Raw genomic sequence first — 22,359 nt, forward strand, 5'->3', positions numbered from 1 at the left:
TTCTCCCGGCAATCTTGATTCCAGCTTGTGTTTCTTAAAGTCCAGCGTTTCTCATGATGTACTCTGCATATAAGTTAAATAAGCAGGGTGACAATATACAGCCTTGACGAACTCCTTTTCCTATTTGGAACCAGTCTGTTGTTCCATGTCCAGTTCTAACTGTTGCTTCCTGACCTGCATACAGATTTCTCAAGAGGCAGGTCAGGTGGTCTGGTATTCCCATCTCTTTCAGAATTTTCCACAGTTTATTGTGATCCACACAGTCAAAGGCTTTGGCATAGTCAATAAAGCAGAAGTAGATGTTTTTCTGGAACTCTCTTGCTTTTTCCATGATCCAGTGGATGTTGGCAATTTGATCTCTGGTTCCTCTGCCTTTTCTAAAACCAGCTTGAACATCTGGAAGTTCACGGTTCACATATTGCTGAAGCCTGGCTTGAAGAATTTTGAACATTACTTTACTAGTGTGTGAGATGAATGCAATTGTGCGGTAGTTTGAGCATTCTTTGGCATTGCCTTTTTTTGGGATTGGAATGAAAACTGATCCTTTATACACATACCTAAACATAAAATCAGCTGCTGAAGTCTTGCTGATTGTAATATCTTTTTGATTTTTTTTTCCTTTCCGTGCTCTTTGCCACTTCCAGTTCAAATATGTGAAGACACTTAAAAGTGTGTCTGACACATAGCAGATGCTTGATGAATAGTTTCTCCCCTTCTTCTTCCATTTGTTTTCCATCACCTTCATCTTTCCTGCATGCTGTATTAGCTCCCTGTTTGCAGTACCTCTCCCATGTGCCACTTTGCAGCTTGATACTAGATTCTTCCTCCCAAAGTGTAACTCCAATTTCATTCTCTAGCTCTTAGACTTTCAGAATTGCTCCACTTCCTATAAATGTCTCTGCCTACCCCCACCTCCTTTCTCACACTTTTGTCTGTTTCCTTGGTCCACATTCTCAGCACAAGTGTTTGAAATTATTTATTTAGGACATAAGCTCCATACCAGTAGAAACTGTTTATCTTTTACTTCCAGAGCCCCCAAAATAGTCCGTGTTAATGACTGATTTTATGCGTCAACCTGGCCACAAGGTGCCCAGGTATGTGGTCAAACATTATTCTGGGTGCTTCTGAGAGGGTTGGGTTTTTGGCTGTTGTTGGTGGTGATGAAATTAACATTTGAATCAGTTTTACTGAATGAAGCAGATTGCCTTCCCTAATCAGTTGAAGACCTGAATAGAAAAAAAGATTGACCCTTCCTTGTGCAAGAGGGAACTTCAGGGTTCCCTTGAGCTTGGACATTGATCTTTCCTGCTTTTGGACTTGCACTGAAGCATTGGCTTTTTTGGGGTCTTGAACTTGCCAGCTTTCACACTGGAATTTATACTGTCAGTTCTATTGGGTTTCTGGTTGTTGAGTGCTGATCTTGGGACTTCTCAGCCTCTATAATTGCATGAATCTGTTCCTTTTTATAAATTTCTGGTTCTGTTTCTCTGGAGAGCCCCATGAAATACCTATATATTTTGGTTCTAGGGTAGAGTACTGCTGTAACAAATACCAAAAATGTGAAAGTGACTTTGGAATTGTGTGATGGGTAAAGGCTGAAAAAGTTTTGAGGCATGTGCTAGAAAAAAGCCGAGATTGCTATGAAGAAACTGTTGATAGATATGAGGACATTAAAGGTGTTTCTGGTGAGGGCTCAGAAAGAAAAGAGCCAAATAGGAGACAAAACTTCCACATGAATAGTCGTGGAATGTTGGTAGAAATATGAATGATAAAGGCCATTCCAGTAAGATCTCAAGTAGAAATGAGGGAAAGGTTATTAGAAATTGGAGCAAAGAGATCTTTCTTGTAAAGCGTCCAAAAAAACTTGGCTGAATTGTGTCCCAGTGTTTTCTAAAAATTAGAAGTGTGAGTGATGATTGGCTATTTAGCAGAGGAGATTTCTAAGCAAAGTATTGAAGGTGTGCTGTGGGTAGTCCTTACTATTTATAGTAAAATGTAAGAGAAGCAAGATGAATTGAAGAAGAAACTTTAAATAAAAAGGAACTAGGAGATTTGGAAAATTCTGAGCCTTCTGCAGAAAGAGAGAGAGAGAAAGCTTATTATGAAGAGAATACTAGGATGTGGCCGAAAGACTATTTGATGGATCATTAGTACAACTTACGGACTTAATTGTCAATATCAGTAGAAGCTAGGAATAGAAACAGGATTTTATCAGCAGAAACACTGCCAGCTGGAACTAAAGAGGACCTCCCAAAATAGGATGGAATGAAGAAGGCTGTTGTAGTTTGGGGCTTTTATAGGATAGGACCATACAATTATTCAGCTGTGAACTTGCTTTATGTTCAGGAAAAAGGAAAGATGCTAAGGGCTGTTCAGATAGCAGGGCTACCATGCCTACCACGGATCCAGGGGGCAGGGCCACCAGGGTGTGTCTGCCCAGTGCCGTAGAGACAGGACCACCCTTGCAGAGAGCTGCATGAGCAGGGCCACCTTTTACTCCAGGCTGTGGAAGTGACACTGCCACCCCTGTGAGCCTGGAGGGCAGAGTATCAAACCAAAGAGGGTTATTACTGAGCTTTAAGATCTAATGCAATTTGCTTTGCTAAATTTGTACTTGCTGTGGACCTATCAGCCCTTCTTTCCTATTTTTTCCCTTTTGGAATGGACATATCTGTAATATGCCTGTCATTGTACACTTCACCCTTGAACAGTGGGGGGTTAGAGGTGCTGCCCCCACCCTGTACAGTTGAACATCTGAATATGACTTTAATGTTGGCTCTCCCTCCATGTGTGTGGTCCTGTACCACAGATTCAATTACCTCTGAAGAGTTGTGCTGTGCTTAGTCGCTCAGTCATGTCCAACTCTTTGCGACCCTATGGACTGTAGCTGGGCAGTCTCTGTCCAAATTGCCATGCCCTCCTCCAGGGGATCTTCCCATCCCAGGAATCAAATCCAGGTCTCTTGCATTGCAAGCAGATTCTTTACTATCTGAGCCATCAGGGAAGTCCAAGAATACTGGAGTAGGTAGCCTGTCCCTTCTCCAGGGGATCTTTCCAACCCAGGAATTGAACTGGGCTTCTTGCATTGCAGGTGGATTCATTACAGCTGAGCTATCAGGGAAGCACCATAGTGTTACACATATTTATTGAAAAAAACCCATGTGTAAGTGGACCTTCACAGTTCAGAACTCTTTTGTTCAAGGGCCATTTATATTGTGGAAGCATGTAACATGTCTGGTTTTCTAAGTTCATAACTGGAGAGGAATTTTTGCCTCAGGATGAATCATGTCTCAAGACCTACTCATACCTGATTTATATGATATTTAAGTGAAACTTTGCACCTTAGATTTCTGAGTGGATGCTGGAATGAGTTAACTTTGGGGGCTGTTGGGATGGAATTAATGTATTTTGCATGTGACAAGGATGTGAATTTTGGATGAGAAGGACGTTAGTCTGGGAGGGATGGCTTGTTGTTCAGTCACTCAGTTGTGTCTGACTCTGCAACCCCATGAACTGCAGCATGCCAGGCTTCCCTGTCCTTCACCATCTCCCAGAGTTTGCTCAAACATGTCCATCGCGTCGGTGCTGCCATCCAACCATCTCATCCTCTGTCATCCCCTTCTCCTGCTTTCAATCTTTCCCAGCATCAGGGTCTTTTCTAATGCGTTGGCTCTTCACTTCAGGTGGCCCAAGTATTGGAGCTTCAGCTTCAGCATCAGTCCTTCCTGTGAATATTCAGGGTTGATTTCTGTTAGGATTGATTGGTTTGATCTCCTTTCAGTCCATGGGACTCTTAAGAGTCTTCTCCAACACACCACATTTTGATAGCATCAATTCTACAGCCTTTTTTATGGTCCAACTCTCACATCCATTCATGACTACTGGAAAAACCATAGCTTTGACTATACAGACCTTTGTCAGCAAAGTAATGTCTCTACTTTTTAATATGCTGTCTAGGTCGGTCATAGCTTTTCTTCCAAGGAGCAAGTGTCTTTTAATTTCATAGCTGCAGTCACCATCTGCAGTAATTTTGGAGCCCAAAAAAGTAAAGTCTGAAACTTTCCTTTGTTTCTCCATCTATATGGCATGAGGTAATGGGACCAGATGCCATGATCTTAGTTTTTTGAACGTTGAGTTTTAAGCCAGCTTTTTCTCTCTTCTCTTTCACCCTCATCAAGAGGCTCTTTAGTTCCTCTCCACTTTCTGCCGTTTGGGTGGTGTCATCTGTATATCTGAGGTTATTGGTAGTAGACTGCTATAATCAAATATGCTAGACTTGTTGGGTTAATGAACAGAAATTTATTCCTTACAGTTCTGTAAGCTGGGAAGGCCAAGATCAATGTTCTGGCCAGTCAGGTTTCTGGTGAGGGCTCTATTCCTGGCTTGCAGGTGTCAATCTTCTTGCTGTGTCCTCAGGTGATTTTCTTTCTTTCGTTCTTCTTTGTTTATTTTTCTTCCTTTTTTCCTCACTCTTGCCCTTGCTCTCCCTCCTTCCCTTCCTTGCTTCCTTTCTTTCTCCTTTTTTTTTTTCTCAAGGTGGAGAAAGGTACAAGCTCTTAAGTGTCTCTTTTTATAAGGACACTAATCCCAGTGGACCAGGGCCCCACTCTCATGATCTCATCTAATTTTAATTACATCTCAAAGGTCCCACCTCCAAATATTATCACATTGGGGGTTAGGGCTTCAATATATGATTGATGGGGAGGTGGATATTCAGTATAGAGCAGGCACTCAATATAAGAGGCACTCAGTAAAGATTTTTTAAAGTAAACTATATTAAAGGGCATCAAAGAAGGAGAAAGTAGCATTCAAGATTGAGTTGGTAGAATGTAGCTTTATTTAAGACAATACTGAGTAGCTGCTATATGCAGGCTTTCCTTTAAAACCCTAAAATACTTTTCTGGAACTTTCTAAAACATTGTCACTTTCCTACTTGTTTTTAAGAATTGTACTTGCCCTGCTTCATCGACTGGACTCTAAGCATCTCAGATCAGGATCTATATCTGATTTATTTTGTGTTCTATATAGTGCCTAACACAGTGTCTCCTCTAATGCTATGTGTCAGAACAAAGGAATATGTTTTCTCCGTTTACTTTGGATTACACAAAACTTTATGTTTCTTCTTCACAATTACCACATTGCCACAATTTTTTTTGTTTTCATGTGTGCTCCCCATACTCAATTGTAAGATTGTAAAGGATGGGGACCGTTAATCTAATCATCTTTGTACTCCCACATCTATTATGGGGCTGGGCACATAATGATTATTTGTTAACATTTATCTACTAAACATGATACCTGAAATATGGTCAGTGCTGAATAAAGAGTTAATGAAGTATTTGTTGGACAGTTCCTGATTACTGCTTTATCTCCATTCCTGTTGCTAGCATTGATGGTCTGGTGCCACATTGCTGGTCAAGACCACTGGCAGAGCTGGGAAACCAACTCAATTGCTGCAGCTGCTGCCATCACCAGAAATTGTCTGCTTGCATCACCACGATCATCACGGTTACTAGTTCCTGGTCCCAAGCCTGCTGTATTCACTGCTACCACCTCCACCACTGCAGTTCCTTTCCCTGGGACCTGATTAACTTGTCCTTCATATTCTACTCATATATAGAAGTCCTTGTTTCTTCCGAGCCCTCGTGCTATTAATTTTTCTCCACTCTTAATGGTTTCTCCTTTATTCAGCTTCCATCAGAGCATCAGTTGAGTGGGTGGTACTACTTTACTTCTCAGGGGGAATGTCACTTTAATGATTCAATCAAGTAGTTGCTCTTTTTGCTGTCAAAGGAAGCCTTTGTATTATCTTCAGGGAACAATCTGAAGAACAGTCTGCAACAACCCTAGATCCTCTCCTTAGCTGTGATGTTAGCTCATATTTATACTTTGTGCATTCATTTGCCACCTTTCTGCCCACTCACACAGATTCCTAAGATCTTTGCATCCTCATCAACTTGGTTCATTGCCGCCCACAAGAATTTGTGTTATTTGCAAATATAGAAATATTTCCTTGTACTTTATAAAGGTATTGCATATAGGTTATACTAATTGCGCCTTGTGCAAGGAAGCTGGAAGAAGTGGAGGCTGAGATCCAGCCTGCACTTTGTTCATCTCAGTCTCATGTCAGACTGTGGCTAGGAAAAAAGGTATTCCTTTTTCTGATTTGCATGAAGATGCTGGCCCATCACTAAGTGATGGGCCCTTGGTGGAGTATCTACCCATTTTCTAATTCATTCCTATTAGACTAGTAACCCTTGTTATGCAGACCTGCTCTTAGCATTGGTCTAGTACTGAACCTGAGATCCTCTGTGCTATACTCGCCTGTCTTTACCTTTTGTTGTTTTTCCTAACCACTGGGAAATTGCCTCAATTCCAATAATGAGGAGGAGACTCAATTTTGTTAAATTATGAAAAAATGTAAAACCATAAAAATAGTTTATATATCTGTGTTCCAGTTATCTATTGCTGCTTGACAGACTGTCCCAAGTGGTAGTGATTTCTGCTGTTCCGTGCTAAGTTTCTTCACCCCTCTCCAACTCTTTGTGACCCTGTGGACCATAGCCTGCCAGGTTCCTCTGTCCGTGGGATTCTCCAGGCAAGAATACTGGAGTGGGTTGCCTTGCCCTCCTCCAGGAACTCTTCCTGACCTAGGGATCGAACCTGTGTCTCTTATGTCTCCTGCTTTGGCAGGTGGGTTCTTTATCACTAGAGACACGTAGGGAACCTGGACTCATTTGAGACTATCAGGTGGAGCACTTTCTTGTGGTCTTACCAGCGTAGGAGTCAGGGTAGTCAGACTTCTGTGACATCTCATGGTTCCCAGTGAGTGTGCCCTAAGAGTTGCAGGCAGAAGTTGCAAAGCTTTCCAAAACTTCACTTCTACTACGTTTTGTGGGTCAAGCCTGTTAGCAAGACCAGCACAGATTCATGGGGAAGTGAATTAGACTGCAACTCTCAATGGAAGAAGTAGCAAAAAGTTGCAGTTATTTTTAATATACCATGATCTTCTAACTAGATTTAACCAAAGTTGTATTTTGCCCTATCTACTTGTGATCCAATTAGAAAACATTTTCATTATAGAACCTTGATAAAGATCATCTGAAAGTCTAAATAAACATATCTAAGAGTGAAACATTAGTATTCTTTTTGAAGTTAAGAACCAGTCAAGCTTTTTAGGTTTATTACATGTTACTGAAGGTGTTAATAAGACAAAATAAATAAATAAAAGAATAGTGGAAAGGAAGAAGTAACTTTTTATTATTCACAGACAATATGTCTCCAAATTGAAAGTCCAAGAAAATCTATAATCTAGATCTAAAAAAAACAGTTCAACAACATTGTGGATAAAAGGATAGCACTGTTCTTAACCTGATTTCTTGTGCTTTCTGAACTATTGACTGTTTTGTGATTCTCTGATTCTTAGATCTAACAGATGGCCTTTTACTTTCTTCTTCCTTCAGCGTGGACAACTCATAGTTGGTTGTGTGACCCCACCCCTTCCACTTGGGGGTGGGGGACATCTTGTATCTATTGTAGAGTTGTCCATGGATGATTTCATTTAGAGGTTGCTCTATTGGTTTTTCTGTGGGGATTCAGAGAGATTGAAAAGCTATGCTATCTTTATTATTATATTCCAAGAATATCTGTAGTTTAATAGCGTTTTGATCTAGTCGCTAACCATTTAGAGAACTTTTTCTTGGTAGCAGTAATTTTTCATTTTACTTTTACAATGAAATAGTTATAGAAGCTGCAAATAAATGTATATGGAGGTCTCACGTACCTTTCACCCCCACCTTTCCCAATATTGACAACTTTCATAACTATAGGGCAATATCAAATGAGGAAATTGACATAGATATAATCTGGAGAACTTATTCAGATTTCACCAGCAATACACACACAGAACTTGGTGAAATTTTAACACATGTATAGCTTTGTGTGACTACCATTGTTTTTTATAGAGAGGTTGATTGGTTGATTTTAGGACTGGTTCACATGACTGTGCAAGCTGGTAAGTCCAAAATCTGCAGGGTGGGCTCGCAGGCTGGAGACCCCGGAGGAGGCAATACTGTAGTTGAAGTCTAAAGGCAGTTTGCTGGCACAATTACGTCCTGTTCTGAGAAGTTCAGTCTTTTGTTTTATTCAGGCCATCAACTATTTGGATGAGACTTATCCATAGAATGGAGATCAATCTACTTTACTCAAAGTCCATTGACTTAATTTTAAATCTCATCCAGAAAACACTCTTCAGAATATTTTTTTGAAGAAGAAACATCTGGAATACTTTTTGACCAAATATCTGGGCACCATGGGTTAACCAAGTTGATAAATAAAATTAACCCTCACACTATATTTTGGTTTTGTCACCAAATATTTTATTCTGAGAAGTTGCATGTGTCATTAAGTCCTGTGATTTTTTAAATGACTGACTGCAAAGAATTCCATTATATGAGTATGTCATAATTTATTAGCCTGATCTTCAAATTCTATTCTTAAGATAGTTCCACATTATTGCTGTTTAAAATAATGTTATGGTAAACAAATATCCTTTGTATGAACCTCTGATTATATACTTACCATACTTAGAAGTGAAATTTTTTAGTCAAGGGATGAGAATATTTTTTATAGCTTCTTAATACACCTTGCAATATTTCTTTTCAGAAAGGCTGTGTTCAGACTAGTAGTATATGGCATTTGATCCTCAGAAGAGATTGTTCTAGAGCTTCATTAAAGTTTTTCTTTTTAATATTCTGAAGATTTCCCATTGTCTATTGACTCAAAATTTAATTTTTCCAATTTATTTTTCTAAATGTCTTAAGTATTTTGTCACAATTTCTGTTAAATGTTTGGCGATCCACTTCTTTATTTTACATTGCACAACTGAGACTCACAGGGAATTCCCTGGAAATCCAGTGGTTAAAACTCCGAGCTTCCACTGCAGGGGCACAGGTTCAATCCCTGGCCTGGGAACTAAGATCCCATGTGCTACTCGGTGTGACAAAAAAAGACGAAGTCAGGCTCACAGGAGTCTAATTCCCCCAGTTCTTCTCTGGAGCACTTTATATGGGGAGGCTTGTGAACACAAGAGGAGGTGCTAAGGCACTACCCTTAAACTGTGTGAAATTGCAGTTAATAAATGGGAGGAAGTCTTTTCTGAAGTAGGACACACTGGTGAGCTGAACTGATAAAGTTTTTTACAAAGTGGTAAATTTTAACAAATAGTGTGTTTAATCTTTTATAGAGTAATAGGTGCTCAGAGATCAATAAGATCTTGAGAAATCATACAATTAATAATACTCCTGGAGACAAAGCCGCAGAGATTCCATCTCTGGCAGATGAGAATAAATGCTGTCTCTAACGGTCTCTTGTGAAACAGGTGAGATATTGTTTTTTAAAAACCTTTTACAACATCTAAAAACTTGGAGTGTCATAAAGTCTCATTAGCCAAAGTCCTGCAGAACTTAATGATGCTTAATACCAAAGTAACTGGATATTTATACAACCAACATTCTAGTAGGCAAACCTCTGAAAACATACCTTCTTTCCCTCATATATTTTTTTGCATTAGCAGTTGAATACTTTAAAAATAGTTTTCATTATGTAAATTATACAACTTTGTAGAATAAAAAATGATTATGTTGTACCTTCATGTACATGCTTTAGGACACTTTGTTAGGCGACAATCTGTATCTTTGGTAGTCACCTCAAAAGGGTTGCATACTTCAAAGTGTAACTGGATAAGAATCATGGAAATGGATGATATTAGGAAACGTTGCATGCAAAAGAGCATACTGATAATCAGGACATTAAATAGAACACAGCACACAGTGCCAAGTAATCAAGTACTGCCCTCTGGCAAGTGAAAACTATCTCAAAACCATTGATGTACTAAAAAAAAAAGTAGCAGCTTAGCTCTGTACATAGCATTTCTTTTCCAGAGTGAAACTGGCTTGGCAAACTTGAAAGCAGTGTAATGAATAATTCTTCCTTTTAACTGTCAAAAATAAAAAGAAAAAATGAACTAAAAAAAATTAATAGGTAGGGGCTATGGAGAATGAAATAAATAAAGGGAATGAAATGAAATAACAAAAGGAAATAAATGAAAAGAAGAATGAAATAAAAGCAAAATCATCTTTTCATTACTGCAGTCTTCTGAAGCAGCGAATATGAAAAAGGGCACTGCAAAGCCACTTCATTTTTATGCAGGCCAAGGATCATTGTCACTTGGGCACCCTTTATGTCTGATCAGTTTATGAGAACACACGCACTACTGGTGTTCTACCCTCTATGAGAAGATAATTCCTTTCACAATAAGTACAAGAAAAATTAAAAAAGCACACTCAAACTGTCTAGAAAACTGCAGCTGTCTCAGCCACTTGACACTGTGTAAACACTGGCTTGGCAAGGCAGAGCGTTAGAGCAGGGTCAAAAGGGCAGCTCCCTTTGGTCCTGTGCCCCTGGCAGCATCTCCCCAAGGCAGGTGTCCAAACCTCTGCCCTGTCAAGCGGGCAGCTGGGCTCGCAGAGAGTGCTGCATGGCTTCCTCTCAGGCCCTGGCTTCCAGGACAGGACGAAGAGCCATTCTCCCCCAGCTGCTGAGACTTGACGTTTGCTGCGGCTCCTTTGCTGCTAGGTTTGTCGTAAGAAATTTAGGACAGGCAAAGTGGACAACCATCTTTCTCTCACACTTTTAAAGAAATCGGCTTAAGTGGGCGGGTATGGTGGTGAGGGGAGGAAATGGAGATGGACTAATTTCATATAATGGAGGCCGAATATTTTTTCTTTGGGTGGTAAATTTATCTGTTACTTTGGGAAAATTTTTTGGCCACATGTTTGAAGAGTTGTCTTTCCTTCCTGCACTGGGCAGTCCCAGAAAATACCGCCACGTTTGCTGGCTTACTGAAAACTCACAGGGCTCAGCATGTAGCTGTAATCATAGCTAAGATTTATAACAGTGAAAAGAGACAAAGCAAAATCAGCAAAGTGAAAATGCGCTTAGGTCAAGTCTAGAGGAAACGTATCTCAGGCTCCAGAAGTCCTTTCCTAGTGGAGTCACGCACTGTGTGCTTAATTCCTCCAGGAATGAGTTGTAATTACATGTGCCAAGTGTTTCCCCGGGAAGCTCACTGGTGCCTCAGAACCCAAGGCTTTTACTGGAGGCTGGTCATGTAGGCATGCACTGCCTGGCATGTACCAAAACTCTAGACTTTCACGAGAAAGGCAGCTACTCAGCATAAATCACATTGGTTGTATAAGCAGTTTAGGCCACTCCTATCAGTTAGGGAAAGATTTTTTTTTCTTTCTTTTTAAATTCAGTATAGTTAATTTATAGTATTTTGTTAGTTTCTGGTATATAGTTTTGTGTGTATATATATTTTTAAATTTATTTATTTTGATTGAAGTCTAGTTGATTTACAGTATTGTATTAATTACTGCTGTACAGAAAAGTGACTCAGTTATACATATATTATATATTCTTTTTCATATTGTTTTCCCTTATGGTTTATTACAGGATATTGGATATAGTTTCCTGTGCTATATAGTAGGACCTTGTTTATTCATTCTATATATAGTAGTTTGCATCTTCTACTTCCAAGCTCCCAATCTGGTCATCCCCTGCCCCCTAGCCCGGCAACCACAGTCTCTTCTCTGTGTCTGTGAGTCTGCTTCTGTTTGTAAATAAATTCATTCTTATCATATTTTAGATTCTACATATAAGTGTTATGGTATTTGTCTTTCCCTTTCTGACTTATTCACTTAGTATAATAATCTCTAGGTCCATCTGTGTAGCTGCAAATGGCATTATTTTGTTCTTTTTATGACTAAGTAATACTCCATTGTATATATAAACCACATCTTCTTTATCCATTCATCTGTCAACTGACAGGTTGTTTCCATGTCTTGGCTCTTGTAAATAGTTCTGCTATGAACATAAGGCTACATTTATCTTTTTGAATTATAGTTTTGTCTGGATATATGCCCAGATAGAGAAGGAAATGGCAACCCACTCCAGTATTCTTGCCTAGAGAATCCCGTGGACAGAGGAGCCTGGTGGGCTGCTGTCCATAGGGTGGCACAGAGACTGAAGCGACTTAGCATGCATGCATGCATTGTAGAAGGAAATAGCAACCCACTCCAGTGTTCTTGCCTGGAGAATGCCAGGGACAGAGAAGCCTGGTGGGCTGCCATCTATGGGGTTGCACAGAGTTGGACACGACTGAAGCGACTTAGCAGCAGCAGCAGCATATGCCCAGAAGTGGGATTGCTGGATCATATGGCAACTCTAGTTTTAGTTTATTGAGGAACCTCCATATTGTTTTCTATAGTGGCTGCACCAATTTATGTTCCCACCAACAGTGTAGGAGGGTTCCAGTTAGGGAAAGTTTTACATCACTACAGAGGATGGGTGGCCAGCCAAGTTCCCAGATACCAGGTAAGGGCCAACCTTGCAAGGAGTCCTTTCTAAGGATAGGCAGCATCAGACTACTGTGTTACCTTTTTTCCTGCAGCATCCACCTTCTTGCTCAAGGCATTTTTAGAGCAAAATTATTATCGGTAGGACCCATGCAGTAGGATGAAAGCATCCTGCAATATTGACTTTTCATTATGGCCCTCCAGGGATCCTGGATTTAGCCAATATAAACAAATCCTATTAAAAATAAAGGTCAGTCTTAGAAAGCTAGGTGGCTTTCTCCTTAAGTTTTATATTAACCTTTTCTTAACCTGGCCTGAGCCATCAATTTAGGCACAACACAATTCTGGTAAGTTGAGGTGGTCCATGATAGTCAAGGTACGCATACAAGAAATAACAATTCCAGAGAGCACCCTTGGAAACAAAAAGTGTGCACTTGTTAAGTCACACCAATGAAGGCACACATTAGTCAGGCAAAACAGGTTAACGGGGCCTCCAGTGTGGCTTCCCACTGTGAGTCCTTATGCCTCAGGGCTTTCTGTCCAGTCCAAATAATTCAGTTGCGTTCCTAGTTTTATTTATTTATTTAGGTGGCACCATGCAGCATTGGGATCTTAGTTACCCAACCAGGGGTTGAATCCATGCCCCCTGCAGTGGAAGCTTGAAGTCCTAACCACTGGACTGCCAGGAAAGTCCCGAGTCCCTAGTTTTGGAAGCATTTCCAGGAGGAAGGCAGTTTCGATCAGTTTTGCTTGTCTTTGACATCAGTTCATTTGCTTCATGAGTGGGAACAGCATCTTCAGGTGTTCTTCCTGGAAACGCAGAAGCTGAGGACATCCCCTGCTGTGTCACAGTCAGCATTGTTAGGTGTGATCATAGGCTCAGCAGTCTGTTTGCATTCAAGACCTCAAAGCATCTTGTGAAGGCAGTACTGTCGTTGAGGAGCAGTTCTTTTGTCTCTCTCTCTGTCTCTGGCTGTGCCAGGAGAGTTATGGGATCTTAGTTCCCTGAACAGGGATTGAATTCTAGGCCCTGGAAGTGAAAGTACAGAGTCCTAACCACTGGACTGCCAGAGAATTCCTCCAGGAGCAGTTCTGAAAGACAGCAGTTATAAAAAGTAGAAATTATTGATGCCCACCTATCCCTGCATCTCACAGGTGTTAGTGTTTTGTTTTTTCTGTGTTATCACTTGATAAGTATGTCTCATGCAGTAATCTTAACTTTACATTTTTTCCCAATCATGTTTTATTCTGATCTAGACTTTTCAGCAGGAAGGGTTAGGAATAAGGAGAGTGTTGAGAATTTAGCTAAGCTACTCCATGCTATTGTGTCTCAACATCCGTTTTGTTTGGCCAAGGGGCCAGCAGTGACCTTAAACGGACAGTAGTCCCCTTAGGTAAACCCATGCCCTAGATGGCAGCTCACAGAATCACAAGGAAATGTAAGTTCCTGATATGACTTCCTCAAAGGCCCTTGCAATCAACAATCTCCCCTGCCTCCCAGTGCCTTCTTACACTCTCTTAGATAAGACCAATGAGACCTTCATGGGACTTATCAAAGCACTGTTTTTCTGGTTTGAACTGACCAATCTGGCCTTAGCCTGGAAACTGCAAAGCACTCCACCCTATAAACTCTAATAAAAACATGTTCCCCAGGCCCTGCTTCTCTCTGTCTGCACTCTGCCTTGACCTGCCCATGGGACCTGTAAGTATTTAATTTTTCTCTATTTTAATTTCTCTTGTGATCTGTTGTTGAAGTGCGGCTCACAACTGACACCTTGCACTCCACTTAATAAGTGTTAATTTAATAAATTCAAACAGAGGAATAGATGAATTTACATAGAAAAACATTTTTAATAAACTTAACCAAAAAGACACATCATGTTCAGGAACTTGTAGGACAAAATCCTGAATTTTCAAGTTTGCAGAATGTGATTTACATAACCCCAATCCTTATCATGCTGATCATTTATTTGGTAAATAGCCTGGAGAAGCTCAATCTCTGTTTGGGGATTTAATGCTAAAAATTCCTAACTAAGAAAGAAAGGTGAGTGAATTAGAATCAGTTACCAGTCCACCATTGTCAATAATGTTATTAGTAAAACCCAAACACAAGTCAATAACTGTGAGATATCCTTGGGAAGAGGGGTGGGAACCCTATCTTTTAGGAGTGGTGGAGAGGTCCCACTCCCCGTAATGTGCTGTCTCCCAACTTGGAGTTTTGACAGGAATCACAAGTTTCTTATGATTAATCATCTCAGATGCAATTCGTCCCTACATTAGATAGAGTTACTAGCATTTTGGTTTCAGATGGTCCCGTCAGAGAACAAACCCTTTCCCATGGACATCTGCAAATGAACCATGGGGTTCAGTAAGCATCCATAGTGTTTTTATAGTTTATGGCCCCACAAGGTGGAAGGGGAGGATGTCTGACATCTCCCAGAGCCTGGATTCTATTCACTGAGCCTATGCCTGCTTTCAGAAGTTGGAACAGTCTATCGCAATCATTATGTGACATTGCACGCATGCTCAGTCATTCAGTTGTGTCCAGCACTTTGCAACCTCCATGGAGCCACCAGGTTCCTCTGTCCATGGGATTTCCCCAGGCAAGAATATTGAAGTGTGTTGCTGTTTCCTCCTCCAGGGGATCTTCCCGACCCAGGGATTGAACCTACATCTCCTATGGCTCCTGCATTGGCAGGCAGATTCTTTACCACTGAGCCACCTGGCAAGCCCCTCAGCCTCCTGTTAGGTCCAGGTAAATAGGATCTCTGAATCCAGGATTCCAAAAAGGACTTTTCTTCTTTAGCAGCAGCAAAGCCAAGAGACTACTGGGTCAGACAGTGAGGTTCCAGGTCCTTTTTATCCTGCCAGACTTAAAGTTCAAATTGAACCACTCAAAAATATGCACATTAGGCTGGAAAATTATCAGCCTCTAAGAATTAGACATCTGATTTTGCAAGAACTTAGCAAATCAAAACCTGACTTTTAAAACTCAAAAGTAGATTTTCCTATAGAGATTTTCTCTCTTTTTATGTTGTCTACCTTTCTCATAGGCTCCAACTGGCAAAAATCTTAGCAAAAATAATCAGCTGTGAGATTTCAATAGCCAGCATTTAAATTTTAACCCATCCACCAGCAACAAAAAGCAAGGATTTTATGTTCTACCGACACCTTTTATTGGGGAGCTTTCCCTGATTTGGGATAATCCCTCTAACATGTATGAAATTATAGGCATATAGTATTTTGCATCAGTTTTTATCATACATCCAGAAGTAGTAGCCACAAAAAAGTCATTTTTTAAAAAAGTCTCTCCATTCTTTCTCTCTCCCTCTTTTTTTCATTGCAAGTTTGTACAACCCCCTCAACACTTTTCAGGATTGGCATTACAGCTGCTGAGAAATCCCAGCTGGAATGTAAGGGGCTGTTGTACCAGATGGAGAAGGCAATGGCAACCCACTCCAGTACTCTTGCCTGGAGAATCCCAGGGATGGGGAGCCTGGTGGGCTGCAGTCCATGGGGTCGCTAAGAGTCGGACACGACTGAGCGACTTCACTTTCACTTTTCACTTTCACGCATTGGAGAAGGAAATGGCAACCCACTCCAGTGTTCTTGCCTGGAGAATCCCAGGGACGGGGGAGCCTGGTGGGCTGCCGTCTATGGGGTCACACAGAATCGGACACGACTGAAGTGACTTAGCAGCAGCAGCAGCTGTACCAGAGGACAGAGTATTGCTTTTCCCTTCTCCTTTATTTCTGGTTTATCTGAAGCTTGCTTTAGCCTTGGCACTGATAATCTTTTCCCCTCCCACTGGGAGGAGAGAACAAGACCCTAAGGCATCATCTAGGTTGCAACTGCAATTTTTAGTCTTGTCACTTTAGCTACCATTGCCAAAAGCAATCAATACTTTCAATGAGCAGATTCTCCTGGACTTGCCTGTATCATTTTGAAATTCCATAGTTAATCTTTACCTTTCACAATAGACATCATCTCTGCTGATGTTTCATACCACAGATGACTAGGTAACCAGTTTGCATCAAAAGTTTATTATGATGTCCCCTTTATCCTTTTTCCAGACACTGCTTTAGCAATATTTCAGTGAGTTGGGGTTGTTTTAGTAAATCCCACTTTTGACACCAACTGCCACCCCCTAGTTCAGGGATTTGCTGGAATAATCCACAAGACTCGTCACATAATTGTACTTGTGGATAAAATTTATTGCACTGAGAGGATATAAAATCAGAAAGGGAAAGACATATTGGGTGAAGTCTGAAGGATACCAGGAATAAGCCTCCAAAATTCCCTTTCCATTTCACTCCCATAAGATGTGCTTAATTTTACCAGCAGTTAGTGTGAAATAACATGTGTGAAACATTGTTCAAATGCTCATTAAAGACTTAATGCCCAGGGTTTTTACTGGGTACTGGTCATGTAGGCAGCTTCCTGTGAACTGAGTGTCTGTGGTCCTCCAAAGTTCTTGTGTTAAAGCTTGATCTTTATTGTGAGAGATGTATTTGGAGATGGAGCCTTTTGGAAGATAAGTAGATCCTGAGGGTGGAGTCTTGGGAATGGGATTAGTTCTTTTGTGATAATTTTATATGTCAATTTTACTGGCTATGGGGGCACCTACACTAAACATTATTTTGGGGGATATCTGTGAGGATGTTTCTAGATAAGATTAGCATTTGAATCAGTGGGCTCAGTAAAGTAAATTGGCCATTGTGGGTGGGCATCATACAATCAGTTGAGGACTGGCATAGAACAGAAGGCAAATGAAGGCGAAATTCACCCTTTTTTTCTTTCCTCACTGCTTGAACTGAGCTATCTCATCTCATCTTCTCTGTACTTGGACTGGGACTTACATCCTTGCTTTCCATGGAGGCCCTTGGACTCAGATTGAATTACACCACTTGCTTTCTTGGGTCTCCAGCTAGCAGACTGGCAGATTTCTGGTCTATAATTGCATGAACCAATTCCTCATAATAAATTCATATATGTGTGTGTATGTGTGTGTGTATAAACAGATACCTTTTTTCTGCACATTTCCAATATCTGAATTGTTTTTGCCTGTAAGGCATTAAGGGCTTCCCAGGTAGCATTAGTGGTAAAGAAACTGCCTGTCAAGATAGGAGATACAAGAGACTCAGGTTCAGTTCCTGAGTTGGGAAAATACCCTGGAGTAGGAAATGGCAACCCACTCCAGTATTCTTGCCTGGAAAAATCTCAGGGACAGAGGAGCCTCAGGGACTACAGTCCATAGGGTCGCAAATGGTTGGATACGACTGAGTGACTGAGCACTTAGGGTGTAAAGGGGAGAGCTCCCTGGTGGCTCAGCTGGTAAAGAATCCGCCTGCAATGCAGGAGGCCCTGGTTCAATTCCTGGGTCAGGACGATCCCCTGGAGAAGGGATAGGCCACCCACTCCAGTATTCTTGGCTCCCTGGTGACTCAGTTGGTAAAGAATTCACCTGCAATGTGGGAGACCTGAGTTCAATCCCTGGGTTGGGAAGATCCCCTGGAGAAGGGAAAGGCTACCCACTCGAGTATTCTGGCCTGGAGAATTCCATGGATTGTATAGTCCATGGGGTCACAAAGAGTCGGACTCGACTGAATGACTTTCGCACTCAGAAGTGCAAGAGACAGATATTATTCAAAGAGGTTTTAAGATGAAGTCCTAGTTCCTTTTCCCTACAATACTTTGAAGTAATTAGATATTATCTGCTCTGGGTTCTCCACCCCCGCCCAGATTTTTTTTTTTTTCCAGAAATTGGAAGAAAACACAGTTTTGTCTTAAGAGAAACAGAAAAAAAGAAGTCCATCCATTGTCATCTTTTGTGGACAAACCTGGTTCTGTTTCCCCAAGGAAAATAATTATCTGATTTCTTTCTTTAATGACAGAGACAACCAACAGTGATGACATAGAATTATATATTTTCCTTTCTCATCTGGGTCACGGAGAAGCCTCCATTCTTTAATAAAAATATTACAAAGTAACAAGCATGAACCCTATAATTTAAAGCAAAAAATAAAAATATAAGCCATCTTGTGCATTGGTTACTTTCCCTTAGGTAAGTTGTAGAATAGTACTCTAGGAACATTGGTTACAGTTAAGTCAATTTTTACAGCTCAAGGAAGAAACTTTATATGGAAAATGTCCAAGAACGCTTCTATTTATAAATATAAAATTTATCAAAAATTTCATGGAATACTGGCAGAACAGTGGAGAGAACCTGGGCTTACTTCTTGCTTCAAACTTGGCTATGCTGCTCAGAAGTAATTTCACCTTGGGAAAGTGATGATCTATGAATTAAATTTCCTCATCTATAAAATATGATGAATATACCCCAAGCACAGGGTTGTTAATAATGAAAATAACATATGTAAGATACTTGACTCCATACCTGGCACAGAGTAGCTCAATAAATGTTATATTCTCCTTACCTTGAGGAAGAAAAAGCCTACTAAGAGAGACTCTAATGTTCATAGAAACTCTATTAATAACAGCCCCAAATGGAAACAACCCAAATATGACAGCCCCAAAAGACCATCAATAATAGACTGAATTTTTAAAAAGTTGGAGAATCATACTGTACAATACTATGTAGCATGAACCACTGTTACTATAAAAGTGAGGATAAATCTCACTAACAATTTTGTGACACAGAATAATACATACTATATAATTCCATTGAAAAGTCAAAACCAGGCAAAATTAATCTACAGTGATAGACGTCAGAAATCTTAACCTTTTGGAGGGAGATGAGATTAGAATGGGAAAAGAGGGAGACTGCCAGGGTGCTCGAAATGTCTTCACCTGAATAGTTGTGGTCATTAGAGGGGTATATGTGTGTACAAATTCATCAGACCGTACACTTAAGATTTGCACATTCCTTTACCTTTGTACATGTATAAATAGCACATCAAAAAAAAACCTTCTTTTTGCCCCAGGAGCTAGATTTTATATCAGTATCAAATTTATTTATTGGGAGAATCTGGCTGTAGATATGACATACCAATAGCCGGCTATCTTGCAGGCTGCAGTCTGTCCCTTGTAAGTGGCCCCGTTTTAGAGCTGGCCTGGAGCTGACAGGCATATTATGAGGGTCATGCTCTATCACCATTGACAGCTGGAGAGGCCATCACATGCCATCAGCAGCAAAGCACAGGGAAAACCAGGCAGTGGACTGTACTTCCCACCCTTCGGCTGTGAGGCACAACCCCAGCAATGGAAGGATTAAAAAGCCTCTCAATTTAAAAAGACAGGGGGAGGGGAGGGGAATGTGGGCTGCACAATTTATAAATAGACATTACCAGAGGCTGCCTGATTGTGAAGTGGTTGTTTAGTAAATCTTTCTCCTTTAAGGATTCCATTATCAGAAACCATTTGAAAACATCAGTTTCGTTTTGTCTCTTGGGGAGGTCCTGGGTTTCATCGAGTCAGCCCTGTTGGGTGATATTTCTCTCTGCTAGATTTAGGGACAGGCCTTGGATATTCTGAAGCGCCTTTACATGGAGCACAAAGATGATGATGATGATGATGATGTGTCTTTTGCCAAATGGATGAGCAGCTTCTGGGGTCACAGCTGGATAGAGGAGGATGAGCGAGGACTCCGGGACCGCCGTGGATCACAAGACGCCAGTTACAGGAAAAGCTCCCTGCCCTGCCCAGTGAGTTGTTACAATGGAACCAGGGGAGAACCAAACTAGGGGAGGGGGCTTTCTCTTCGATTTTTTTGAGGGTCCTATGATACAGTTTTCTTTGGTTGAAATGAGTACTTCCAAACCTTTTTTTATACTCACAAAAATCCCTTTTATCATTTTATCTTGTCCTCCAAAGGACCTGATTTTCATCTATTAAGTAAAGATTCCTTCATTTTTAGCAACCTAAGATATATTTAACTGCTACTCGGAGCTCCTGATAAGCCTGGGATAATCCTATTGAGAGGTAATATAATTCAAGCCAAAGGAAAGAAACCTGATGTTATAGTCTGTGTAACACTGGTGTGGATCACTGTTTGATTTCCAGCAGTCTTTTTGAAATACTGAAAATAGCTCCACGATTTGGTGGCATCTAAGGAATTGGGGATTCTACTTAATAAGTCACTACCCCTGATCAATTTGATGTACTCTTTCTTCTGGTTCTCATTTAGTTTCCTGGTGGGAGAGAAAGCCAACATTCTACCACTCTCAGCACTGTTTTTCCATGGCTAGGCAGGGGACAGGAGAGCTCTTGAGAGGGAAATAGGTGGACCTGACCAGGTGTGGACTCGACAGTGGGTACACGTGCACTTAGAATTCCAGCTACCAGAGAATATTTCCCCAACCCCCTGCTATGCTAACTCCAGAACCAAATAAGTTTCAGGGGTGATGTTATTTTATTTTTAGCTCTGAAGTTCCCAGAAGCATAATGTATGTGAAGTATATTAAAGCATGTAAAGCAGTCTTATACTCCAAATGATCAGCAAGTTTGAGGAATGAGACCTCTTTGAGACACAAATATTTGAAAATACTTCTCTTAAAAAGCATAATCAGGGACCAAGGGAGCATTTCAACACTTCACTGAACTGCAGGTTCTTTAAGTGAAAAAAGACAGAGGTTGCACTTGATGATCTACAAGAACCCTTCCAGTCTCACTTTCCATAATTCTGTTATAAAATAAACCCTTGCTTATTATGCTCATGTTTTAATCTTTTATGGCCCACACTGAGGGAGGTATTCATAATGTGTGAACCAGGAATATGACTAGTGTTTAGCCAAACAGCAAGAACCAGGGAGAAACAAAGAGAAAAAAAATGAGTTTCACTGTTTATCACAACAGCCCTTTGGAGCCACCAAAATATGAAAACAAATAAACATGACATAAAATAATAGTTTCTTGAATAGATTTTAGCATTTATTAGACTTTAAAAACTAGGATGATCTACCTTATTTAGAGAGTCCACTTGTGGGTTGCAATGTTGTTTGCCTTAAACTATCGGAGAATAGCAGAATTTCTTTGTATAACATTTCTAAAGAGGATCCATCTATCTTTTCCTGCTCACACTGGCTTTGAGCATCTGCCCGAGTTAACCTGTTTCGATTCTCCGAGTTGACAATTCCATAATTAGCAGACTAGCATGCAGAAAGCATGTGTTTATTTAAGGAAACAAAAGCACGGGCGAAACATGACGACCTAACTGAGCAGAGAGAGCACGAAACACAGAGCGCAGACTGGGGGACCCCGGGCAAAAGAGGCAGAGTCCTGGAGGATGGAGGGCCTGATTCCTCGTCCCTCCTCACACAATGCCTGTGTTTCTGAAGTGAATCTGTAGTTGGATACTTAACTTTTCCTGACTCTAAAATGTGCTCAAATTTTTCTTACTTTGGAGATATGAGAACAATTAGGTTTTCAAGTTTTGTGTTTTGCTTTGAGCTCAGACACAACTTAAAAGAAAAAAGCTTACTCTTAGCCTTATCTTTGTTTTGTCTCTCCCCACTGCTCCACTCAAAGGCTTCTCCCCTGTTGCAACCTGTTAGTAGCCTACATCCATCAGTTTTATATTCACGTGAAGAATTTTCCCCTTATTTGCTATTTGCATGTGGTTTCCACTATAAGTCTTCAGCCTCACGATTCTTGCAAAACCATAGTGATGGAACATTAAATCATTACACATATTTATCGAACACCGATTGTGCGCCAGTTGTTGTTCAAGGCACAATAGGATTACAGGGGAAAAGAAGACGTATATGGCGTCTGTGCTTGTGGCGTGTCCAAGCTGGTGGAAAATACAAATTCGGCAGAAAGAATGAGGTAGACAAGGTATGAAGCTTGCTCCATCTTAGAGAACACTGCTACTTTGGGCTTCTACCGATAGTAGAAGAGAGGAAACAAGTCCATGGAGCATTATGATAAAAGCTCCCCTGTAGAATTGTCACTGATCCCTGAAATTTATTACTAATTTCTTAGA

At 40.7% G+C, this 22,359-nt stretch overlaps 1 protein-coding gene across 5 annotated transcripts in view; it reads left to right on the plus strand.

Annotated features, from left to right (window-relative positions):
- The window catches only part of LNP1 (leukemia NUP98 fusion partner 1), a 38,883-nt gene that overhangs the window by 4,762 nt on the left and 11,762 nt on the right, over positions 1–22,359 (plus strand). For 2 of the 5 annotated variants that reach the window (XM_019970175.2, XM_070787108.1), the window contains exon 2: positions 19,883–20,080. In XM_019970175.2, the coding sequence (XP_019825734.2) occupies positions 19,922–20,080 (159 nt within the window). In that variant the 5' untranslated portion in view covers positions 19,883–19,921. Of the gene's footprint in view, positions 1–9,244; positions 9,380–14,069; positions 14,119–19,882; positions 20,081–22,359 lie in introns of those variants that run through there. The other 3 variants (XM_070787106.1, XM_070787107.1, XM_019970091.2) reach the window with 3 other exon arrangements.

This window comes from Bos indicus, chromosome 1, assembly GCF_029378745.1.
Source record: "Bos indicus isolate NIAB-ARS_2022 breed Sahiwal x Tharparkar chromosome 1, NIAB-ARS_B.indTharparkar_mat_pri_1.0, whole genome shotgun sequence".
Taxonomy (NCBI): domain Eukaryota; kingdom Metazoa; phylum Chordata; class Mammalia; order Artiodactyla; family Bovidae; genus Bos; species Bos indicus.